This window comes from Gopherus flavomarginatus, chromosome 20 (genome assembly GCF_025201925.1).
Source record: "Gopherus flavomarginatus isolate rGopFla2 chromosome 20, rGopFla2.mat.asm, whole genome shotgun sequence".
NCBI classification, from domain to species: Eukaryota; Metazoa; Chordata; order Testudines; family Testudinidae; genus Gopherus; species Gopherus flavomarginatus.
Genome location: NC_066636.1, coordinates 20,315,282 through 20,325,955, shown reverse-complemented (window position 1 = coordinate 20,325,955; position 10,674 = coordinate 20,315,282). Strand labels below are relative to the sequence as shown.

General features: G+C 55.0%; 1 protein-coding gene across 4 annotated transcripts; it reads left to right on the top strand.

The window, feature by feature from the left end:
- Positions 1–1,010: 1,010 nt before the first annotated feature.
- On the top strand, positions 1,011–10,364 carry POLR3GL (RNA polymerase III subunit GL). Of its 4 annotated transcripts, none has more exons than XM_050929746.1 (8): positions 1,011–1,080; positions 3,464–3,641; positions 4,852–4,981; positions 6,049–6,117; positions 6,741–6,797; positions 7,374–7,447; positions 7,932–8,045; positions 8,658–10,364. In XM_050929746.1, the coding sequence occupies exons 2-8, from the start codon at positions 3,519–3,521 to the stop codon at positions 8,742–8,744; spliced, it is 654 nt and encodes a 217-aa protein (XP_050785703.1). In that variant the 5' UTR covers positions 1,011–1,080; positions 3,464–3,518; the 3' UTR covers positions 8,745–10,364. The 4 variants fall into 4 exon arrangements, with proteins under 4 accessions (XP_050785703.1, XP_050785704.1, XP_050785702.1 ...); XM_050929747.1 differs by lacking the exon at positions 1,011–1,080 and adding an exon at positions 2,749–2,903; XM_050929745.1 differs by lacking the exon at positions 1,011–1,080 and adding an exon at positions 2,925–3,089.
- The last annotated feature ends 310 nt before the right edge of the window (positions 10,365–10,674 follow it).

The window sequence follows — 10,674 nt, the reverse complement described above, 5'->3', positions numbered from 1 at the left end:
GAGATGCATCTCAGGTCCTACAAGGTTGGGTCTAGCTAATGCTTGGATGAGAGATCTCCCCTAGGGGCTTGTGCCAATGCACCACACACTAGTATCTCTCTAGTTCCAACAACCTGTGTCATTGGCAGCTTTGCAAGGCCCCATGTCATGTAACAGTTATTTGTCCCCGTGGAAGGGGGCAGGAGCTGCCTTAGCTCTGAAGCCCTTTGTTTTACTGTCAGAGGTCATCAGCCTTGGGGACCAATGCCCTTGGAGTCAGCTCTAGCTGGCTGGGCAGTAGCAGTGAGGCAGAGTTGAGGATCTAGGCTACCCAGGGAGCTTTGCATGCTCAGCTGTTAGGGTAGAAATGCCTAGAGAGCTGGCTCCAGGTCAGACCATGTTGTCAAACCTGCCACTCCAGGGAACCCCAGTTCTAGAGGCCCGACCTCCAGGGTAGGTTTAACAAGGACAGTAGTAACATAACTCCCCAGCCAATAGGGAATCAGGGGATTTCTCCCTTTGGGGCAGTCCCAGCCCAGCACATGGCAGGTCCCTCCATCCACCCTAACCCTCTCCCCATGCTCATGTAATCCTACGCTGCCCCCATGGGGTTCCTGTGCCCCTGGCTAGCAGGGCAGAGCAGTGTGGGGGGAGAAAGCGGGGCAGAAAGAGCGCTGGGGGCTCGAAGACCCTCCTGGACTGTGCAGGGCTCTGCTCCACCTTCTTTGCTCCTTCCACACCCCCCTACACTTCTCTCTCCCTTGTCTCTCTTTCTCATCCATCCATTTTCCCATCCATCTTTTCTTTCTTTCTTTCTTCTCGTCCGCCCATCCGTCCATCCCTCCGTCTTTCTTCCTTATCCATCTTTAGACCCTTCTTTGTCTCTCCTCCAGCAAAAGTCTCAGGCTCCGCCCCTACGCCCGCCGGCTCCGCCCCTACGCCCGCCTCCTCCGCCCCTTGATTGGCCGCGGCGCGCACCACTGAGCGGCGCCTTTGGGCCACGCCCCTTCGGAACGTTGTGTATCCGAGTCGCTTCCGGGCGGAACCCACGTGGAGTCGTCGGGGAGGGCGGTGCGAGCCGGACTCCGTTAGGCGGACCGGGTAAAGCGCCGATTCGGTTCGGTCCGGTCCGGTCCGCGGCGGCCCAATGGGAGGCGGGGAGCGGCTGGCAGCGCCCCGCCCCCACACACCCCTTCCCCGGGCCCGGGAGCATTTTAATGAGCATCGAGCCCTGCTTGTCCTTGGCCCGGTGCGCCCTGGACCTGGCCTCGCGCCCGAGCCCTGCGTCCTGGGCATGGGGCCTGGCCCGGTGTCCTGCTGGGCATTGAGTCCTGCACTGCAGCTCCTGCACCGTGCATTGTGCAGCCTGGGGCCTGGCACTGCAGCTCCTGCACCGTGCATTGTGCAGCCTGGGGCCTGGTACTGCACCTGCTGTCCTGCACTGCAGCTCCTGTACCGCGCATTGTGCAGCCTGGGGCCTGGCACTGCAGCTCCTGTACCGCGCATTGTGCAGCCTGGGGCCTGGCACTGCAGCTCCTGTACCGTGCATTGTGCAGCCTGGGGCCTGGCCTTGTGTCCTGCTAGGCATTGAGTCCTGCACTGCAGCTCCTGCACCGTGCATTGTGCAGCCTGAGGCCTGGCACTGCAGCTCCTGCACCGTGCATTGTGCAGCCTGAGGCCTGGCACTGCAGCTCCTGTACCATGCATTGTGCAGCCTGGGGCCTGGTACTGCACCCGCTGTCCTGCACTGCAGCTTCTGTACCGCGCATTGTGCAGCCTGGGGCCTGGCACTGCAGCTCCTGTACCGCGCATTGTGCAGCCTGGGGCCTGGCACTGCAGCTCCTGTACCGCGCATTGTGCAGCCTGGGGCCTGGCACTGCAGCTCCTGTACCGTGCATTGTGCAGCCTGGGGCCTGGCCTTGTTTCCTGCTGGGCACTGGGTCCTGCACTGCAGCTCCTGCATTGTGCAGCCTGGGGCCTGGCACTGCAGCTCCTGTACCGTGCATTGCGCAGCCTGGGGCATGGCCTTGTGTCCTGCTGGGCACTGGGTCCTGCACTGCAGCTCCTGCATCGTGCATTGTGCAGCCTGGGGCCTGGCACTGCAGCTCCTGTACCGTGCATTGTGCAGCCTGGGGCCTGGCCTTGTGTCCTGCTGGGCATTGAGTCCTGCACTGCAGCTCCTGCACCGTGCATTGTGCAGCCTGGGGCCTGGCACTGCAGCTCCTGCACCGTGCATTGTGCAGCCTGGGGCCTGGCACTGCAGCTTCTGTACTGTGCATTGTGCAGCCTGGGGCCTGGCACTGCAGCTCCTGTACCGTGCATTGTGCAGCCTGGGGTCTGGCCCTGTGTCCTGCTGGGCATTGAGTCCTGCACTGCAGCTCCTGTACCGTGCATTGTGCAGTCTGGGGCCTGGCACTGCAGCTCCTGTACCGTGCATTGTGCAGCCTGGGGCCTGGCACTGCAGCTCCTGTACCATGCATTGTGCAGCCTGGGGCTGGCACTGCACCCGCTGTCCTGCAGTGCAGCTCCTGTACCGTGCATTGTGCAGCCTGGGGCCTGGCACTGCAGCTCCTGTACCGTGCATTGTGCAGCCTGGGGCCTGGCACTGCAGCTCCTGTACCATGCATTGTGCAGCCTGGGGCTGGCACTGCACCCGCTGTCCTGCAGTGCAGCTCCTGTACCGTGCATTGTGCAGCCTGGGGCCTGGCAGTGTGTACCATAGGACCCCCACCCTGCACCACATACTGTCAGTTCTGAGCCCTATCTCACACACACTCTGGGCCCTGTGTTACTTACTGAGCCGCTGGAGCATTGGGCTTGCACTGTCTGGTAGGAGCCATTCATTGAGCGCCATGCACCCTCAGCTTGAGCTCTACCCTAGATACCATACGTGCTGATTTATGAATCCAGCTCCACGTACTCTGGTTCGTGCCTCATCTACCCTCAGCTCTGAGCCCTGGGTCCCGGATTGCGCACCCTTGTTCTGTACCACATCAGGGCAACTTGTGTGGTTGGCTGATGCACAGGTTGGACACTGTTTAACCCCCCTTAACATGCTGCTAGATATTAAGAGGATGGTTGCAGTGAGTTGTAGGCCAAGCAGCAGAAGGGTGAGTACACCTGACAAAATGGAAGGTGTGTTTCCCTATTAGTGTTGGAAGGAGCATAGAGCAGTGGCTAGCATACTGTTCTGGGCTACGGGAGATCTGGGTTTAAGGCCTTATTTCCCCATAGCTGTCTGAGTCTCCATCCCCAAACTGGGGTCAAGCACCGCTCTAGAGGTGCACAGAATAAATCCGTTGAAGACTTTTGAGGTGCTGAGATTAAACTAACTTCCTCCAAGCGAGGTGGCTCTCATGTTATTAAGTGCAGGGTGTTCCTAGCATGGAGCTCTGTCCCAAGGCTTTCTGGGACGGTGGCTTTGGGAAGATGCCATTCTCTAGGTTCCTGAGGATCAGAAAAGGTTCTCCTATCCCCTGTGCAGGTCTCGGCTGTGTTGGATCCCAGCTCTATGTCCACCTCTTCTCGCAGAGGGAGCCATGGCTGGAAGAGGAGGCAGAGGGAGGGGTCGGAGCCAGATGACCTTCAATGTGGAAGCTGTGGGCATTGGTAAAGGTGACTCGCTGCCCCCATCCACCCTCCAGCCCTCACCACTCTTCCCTGTGAGTGTGTCGCGTCGGGGCCCCGTTAAACACACAGTCACTGTGGCATGGGTGAAAGGTGCTGGATTGGCAGCACTGGGGCAGGGAGGCCCCTGTGCACAGAGCAGGGAGATCAGCGGAACAAACATCCCCCGCATGCTGCCCTACCGGTGCCCCTCTCTTGACCTGGGGGGAGTCTACTTGGCCTTTCAGCCCCCTGCTAGCAAGGCGGCCGACTGGTGCCAAAGGGGGATGTGGAAGTGTGTCCTCTGGGAGCTGAGACCCACCAACTCATGGCTCTTCCCCAGCCATCAGGAGGGAGCAGCTTCTGGTTGCTGCCAGCCTGGAATTTAAGTGAATCCAGGCTGTAGATCAGGGGTTCTCAACCTTTTTCCTTCTGAGCCCCCCAACATGCTATACAAACTGCCTGGCTCACAGCTACTGTTTTTCTACATATAAGAGCCAGGGCCAGCATTCGGGGGTAGCAAGCAGGGCTGTTGCCCAGGGCCCTACGCCACTGGGAACTCTGCGATGCTAAGTTGCTCAGGCTTCGGGTGGCGGGCCTTGGGTCACCGGCTTCAGCCCCATGCACTGGGGCTTTGGCTTTCTGCCTTTGGCCCCAACCGGTCTAATTCCAGCCCTGCTTGGCAGAGCCCCTGAAACCTCGCACCTCCCCACAGGGGGCTCCGGACCCCTGGTTGAAAACCACTGCTGAAGAGCACTCCATAAAATCTCCATAGCCCCACCCCCCCCATATCTGTATACACAAACACACGCATCTGTGCCTACACTCACATACAGACGCACACACCAATGCATGTGTACAGGCACACCCATCCGTATGTACGTACCTGTTCACACCCGTGCCTATGTATGTACACACACGTGCACCCACTTGTACGTATATACATAGATAGCCATGCATATGTATGTACATACACACACCCATGCATACATCTCTATACACGGACATACACTTACACATATGTATGTACACACATACACACACAAAGGTACATACACACGAGTATGTTTATACATCAGAGCTGCGCTCAGACCAAAGCCCTGGATCCTAACTCCCTCCCCCAACTTTAAGGGGTTTGAAATCCAGGTCTGGATTTCACAGCTGGGCCCCTTCTCTCATGATGTTGGACCCCTGTGTACGTATCATCAGCTTGGCAGCCCCAGCTTTGAAGCTGATACTTGCTTCTCTCCCGTCCTGTCTCTGTAGCCCATGGAGTACAAGCCAGTCCCTCTGCAGACGGGTGAGGAGGTGGAATACATGCTGGCACTGAAGCAAGAGCTGAGGGGAGCCATGAAGAATCTGCCATATTATGTCAAGCCGGCCGCCCCCAAGAAAGGTACCGGGGGCCAGCTCCAGTTGATTTAGGACCAACATTTTAACTGGTTTTGTTTCCCCCCACCTAAAAAAAGAAAAAAGAAAAAAAAGTACTTTAGGCAGCTTAATGCAAATGAAAACACTGGGCCTGAATTCTCAGTGATGCTAAAGTCCTTTTACACTTGAGGTGGTGGGACCCAGTGGCTGGTGCGCATGGCTAGGACAGATGAGCCCTGGGTTCTATTCCTAGCTCCTTCACTGACCTGCTGGGTTACCGTGGGCAACTCACTTCCCTGCTGTGTGCCTCAGTTTCCCCATATGTAAAATGGACCTACTGGTGATAAGCAATAGTTTTTTTTTTTATTATTATACCAGTCAGCAAGCATAAAGCAGCCTTAAATATAAGTTATACCCATTTTAAAGGCCCTTTATGCTTCCAGATTGGTATAAAGGGGCTTAAACCTGGTCTGTGCTTAAAACTTATACTGGTATAACTCTGTTGGGCAGTGGTGTGATTTTTTTTTGCCAATATCATTATATCAGTGCAACTCCTAGTGCGGACGCAGTTTTATCGGTATAAAGGTGCCTTCTACTGGGCTAGTTTATTCTGGTATAGCTGTACCAGTATAAGCATTTTATATTGTGTCCACACTACAGGGGTTATATGGCTTTACTACACTGGGTTAGTTAAATGTGTAGACAAGGTCTGAGTTTAACTAAGTCCTGGTCTACACGGAGGGGGGAAGGATTGATCTAAGTTACGCAACTTCAGCTACGTGAATAACGTAGCTGAAGTCGACGTACTTAGCTGGACTTACCGTGGTGTCTTCACTGCTGTGAGTCGGCTGCTTCCGCTCCCCCATCAACTCTGCCTGTGCTTCTCACAGTGCTGGAGTACAGGAGTCGAGGGAAGAGGCCTCAGGGGTCGATTTATCGTGTCTAGACTAGACATGATAAATCGATCCCTGCTGGATCGATGGCTGCCCGCCAATCTGGCGGGTAGTATAGGCATGCCCTGAGAATTCAAGCCCATTTATATGCTTATGATAAAACTACAGTTTTGACCTCTGTTTGTATGTTTCTTTTCAGATGTTGAGCGCTACTCGGATAAATATCAGATGTCCGGCCCCATTGATAATGCTATTGATTGGAACCCAGGTATGCATGGGAATATTTTACAGTCTAACCCTTGCTCACCTTTCTCTTCAGAGTTTTATTCCGGGAAAACTGATTCACAGCTGTGGAGAATTGCGAAAGACACGGCTAGATTTATCACCTTTATAACAACACCAGAGACACAACAATATGGCAGGACAGGAGATCCAGTGAAACTGAAAGGCAGCACATAAAGAAGTGGTGAAAGAAATGTTTTTACATAGTCTGTGGAACTCTGTGCCACAGGATATTCCCACAATAAAAAGCATAGAGGAGTTAAAAGAAGTTTAGACGTTTATGTGGATAAGAACATCCACGGTTACATTAGACAGATTGCTAAATTAGAACAAATAATGATAGGTAGTTAGATAAATGTACATGGGAATGGATAGATGAGTGCAGGTGTGGATGCACAGATACATAGATTATAAACCCTCATACTTCAGGGCACAGACCAATCACTAACTAGTAGGAAGGAAGAAACTTTTGTTCTTCCATCATTGTCCACTCAAGGGTTATTGCACCTTCTGAAGTAGCTGGTTCTGGCCACTCTCAGAAATGGGCTATTGGAGTAGACGAACCATGAGTCTGACTCAGTCTGGTGATTTCCTTATTTGTCTTTGCAGATTGGCGGCGCTTACCGCGGGAGCTAAAGATCCGAGTTCGAAAGCTCCGGAAGGAGAGTGAGTATTAAAGAAAATAATGATTGATGCAAGGTCACCCAGCAGAGCAGGGATTAGAACCACAGCTCCTGAGTGCCTAGCCAATGCCTTATCTACCAGGCTACACAGATTTGATAGTGGCTGCATTTTATTCCTAACAGAAGAAAACAAACAATCCTTAGCCTGTGCTTGCTGTTCCCACAAGAGCTCCTATCTGGCGTCCTCCTAGCTCCCTTCTGGTCCTCTCATGCCCAGAATTGGAGGCAATGAGCCCCACCTGGTCTGGTTTCTAGCCTGAGTCAGCAGAATAGCCCTACCTCCTGCCAAAACCCAACAGGGTGACCTCGCACATAACCCAGAAATGTAGCCCAATAATTAACGAGGTGTGTGTGACAGCATCAGGCCAAGTCCTTATCCCAGCAATGGGAGCTTGGCCCGGTGGTGTGTGGCAGGGCTTGGAGCACGTCAGTCGACTGCAGCTTTATCGTGATGCATGAAGGTAATGAAACTAGCTCTCCCACTGCCCATCGCATGCTGTCCCCCAGGAATGCCCCATTATCTGGCTGTGTTCTGACCTCCTCTCTTCTTCTGGGATAGGAACCACCATTCTGATCCCCAAGCACAAACAGCGGCTCCCGGTGGACAAGGAGGAAGCCATTAAGAAACTGGAGGTAACAATGGTTTCCCTCTGATTTCCTGTGTGGGGAATCCTTCTGCGCCACAGCACTGCTGGGCATCAGAAGGGTATTATTTTCATCCTGGATTGCTGAACTACCCCTCTGGCCCCATCCACCCGCCACCACCATTCTGTGGCACACTTATTCAGGTAGCCATGGGGGCAGCGCCGGGGACATCACACTTGCCATTACTCACTGAGGCATGCGGTACCCCAGGATACACGTTGTAGGTGGCTGTCCGTGCCTGGCTGTGCTCTGGGTATTTGGCCAGAAGTAGCTGCATTACAGCATGGGTCGCCGGGGAGCTGAAGTGGGAAGTGTCAGGCTCTCAGCTGATGGCTCTGCAGGGTGGGATGGAGCCAGCGGGACGCCTGGGCGGAGTTCGCTCTCCACCAGCCTGGCTTGATGCAGGGAATGGCACAGGAGCGTTGCTGCTGCTTGATCATCCTCTGGGCTTTTGTTTCTTATTAAATCCCAGACCCTTGAGAAGAAGGAGGAGGAAGTGACATCGGAGGAAGAAGGAGAGAAAGAGGAGGAGGAGGAAGGCAAGGAAGAGGAGGAAGAGGAGTATGACGAGGAGGAGCACGAAGAGGTGAGGCGCCTCTGGAGAGGCCGGCCAGCCACGCTCTCTGTCACTGAAGTCTCTGGACCCCCTCCTGCGCCCGTTGCTCTCAGTGGTGGGAGCTTTGGCTGTGCAAGGGACTGCAGGATCGGGGCCTTTTATTCCCATGGGAAGCAGCTGGCTCAAGGGTTGAGTTGTTCAGGTCTGATCCCAGTTCCCAGCGGGCAGGTGTCCACGTTGCAAACGTCATCGTCCCAGTTGGCTCCAGTCTCGGCAGAGAGGCTGAGCAAGCGGTTCGTTGTCCCCTAGCGCAGGTCCCTCCAGGGCGGGGTGAGGAACGGGGGCAACTTGGGGAAGCCACGGCCTGTTCTGCGAATGCGCCAGTCGCTGGTCCTGTTCCCCAGCATTGTACTGCAGTGTCTTGGCCTAGACCGGCTAGTTCCATCCTACCTCCCTGACTCCCCGTCCTCGTGGCTTCCATGGGACGTGTCCATCCCTTCCACTTCCTGTCCCAAACTGCAGCGTTGCTGCGCGCTGTTAAACAGCCGCCCCTTCCCACCCAGCAGCGGCTGCACTCCCGGCAGGGGAGATGCCATTGCTTGCCCACCTGGGGCCGTTGACCTTTGCCCTCTGGTTCTGTAGGAGACGGATTACATCATGTCCTACTTCGACAACGGGGAGGAGTTTGGGGCCGACAGTGATGACAACATGGACGAGGCGATATACTGAGGGGAGCTGGGTTGCTCGGATACCAGAGTGGCATGGACGGTGCTTGGACACCTGGGGCCGCGAACCCCAGCTGTCTTCCCGCAGCAGGGACGGACGGGTGTGCCACGGTGCTGACGGCCGATCCCTCGGGTGAAGGAGGGGCCTTGTCTGGGCTCGCCGGGGACACCTCCATCCTTCCTCCAGCTCGGTCACCATTTCTGTCCCTGCAGTGGGAGGCTTGGATTCAGATCAGCCGCTGGGACGCGGCCCTTTTCTTCCTGCCTGGCCTCCACCCCCCTTGGAGTGGACCAGCTGGGGGTGCTGATGGGTCCTCACCTTGGAACCCTCCAGAGGATGATCTCGCGCTTCACCCCTAGGTGGTGCTCTTGATCCATTTTCCCAGCAGCTGTTTCTTGCAGGGGGATGGAAACTTGTGCTGGGAGGGATAGAGAATTGAACTAGGATAGAGAATTGAACTCCGGCTGAAATAACCAGCGTGTCCGAGTGACAGACATCCTCTGCCTTCGGACACCCCACCCACGCACCCCCAGCTACCCCAGGGGGTCCGGCTAGCTCAGCTGCGGGAGAAACTGACCAGAACACCATCATCCTGGGATTGTCATGTCCTGTGTTAATCGGCATCTGCCCCGAAGGAGGAGGTGAAACCAGCATTGAAACCCAGCAGGGAGTGGTGAGCGGCTCCCACTCCCACCTCCCCGTCATTCGGCCTGCTTCACTCCCACCTGTCTCCCCCTGCGATCTGGAACTGACCTCCATTCCAGCTGTTTGATCTGGGCACACGGAGTGGGTGTGTTAGTCCAGGGTTTTAATAGGAAATCTCATTGCACCAGCAGGCTCGTAGAGTTCCAAGGGGGAACATGAATGGAGCTGTTCTCCAGACCCACGTCCCTTCCCAGTCCTGGGCCTGATTCTCCAGGGCCTGATGCCTCGTGCAGCCAGCTGCTTTGCACCACTGTGAGCGGCCTGGTGGGGTGCGAATCGGGAGGTTGCACCAGCGTTTTGCATGGGGGGTAAACAACCACACCAAATGCAGGGCCTCGAAGAATCGGGTCTTTTTGGGGGGTGGTTCACAGAGGATCTTAAACTCATTTCAGACCCCGGGCAGCCACTCGATTCCCTGCCTCCCCTTGCCCTGAGGAGTCACCAGCTGCCTTTGAGGGATCCAGCCCCAATCCTGGAGGTGCCCTATACAGGTTTCTCATGTGGCTGGTGTCCTGACATCTCCTGAGGCTCATCTCAGAATGGGGTCCATCCTGCTTCACATCAGTGACTTGGATCTCCCCAGTCTGCAAAGTTTTAATAAATGAGGGTGTTTTTACTGTCACTTGAAAATATTTTAGAGCAGATGGGTTAATGAATGAGGGAACATCTCCCTCCCCCACAATGATTTTATGCTGCTCAGTGGTTGAGGATGGTTGTAATGTATTCTCCCCTTCCACATCCTGCCTAGCTTATAACCCCCAGGCCCTACAGCCCCCCCCTTCCAGAATTGAGCCAGGCTGCAGGGACAGGTGTCTGGGGGAGGGGCAACCCCTTGGTTTGACCCCCTGTTGAAAGAAACTGGTGAATGCCCCCCAAATGTATTTGGATGAGTTTTAAAGAAAGATTCTGCACACAGAATTTGTGTGTGTGTGTGTTGTGTTTGTATACGGGGTGTTTGCACATGTGTTGTGTTTTGTTGTGGCATTTGTGGCATTCTCGCGTGTGAATTTGTTGAGTTTGTGTGTTGTGTGCTCCTTGTGTGTTTCTGCATGTGGTGTTTTTGCATGTTTGTAAGGGTGGGTGTTTGTTGGGGATGGGAGCTGTGTTGTGTATGTGTCGATTGTATGTTGTGTGCTCCATGTGTTTGCGTCTCTGGTATGTGTGTGGCACGGAGGATGTGCGTGTCTGGTGCCTGTGGGCATGGGGGATGTGCATGGGTGTATGTGTG

Bases quoted from the DNA above. Each gene is read 5' to 3' on its own strand.
- POLR3GL (XM_050929746.1), top strand. From the start codon at position 3,519: ATGGCTGGAAGAGGAGGCAGAGGGAGGGGTCGGAGCCAGATGACCTTC. The intron at 4,982-6,048 runs GTACCGGGGGCC...GTTTCTTTTCAG, and splicing joins GCCGGCCGCCCCCAAGAAAG to ATGTTGAGCGCTACTCGGAT. The intron at 6,118-6,740 runs GTATGCATGGGA...TTGTCTTTGCAG, and splicing joins TGCTATTGATTGGAACCCAG to ATTGGCGGCGCTTACCGCGG.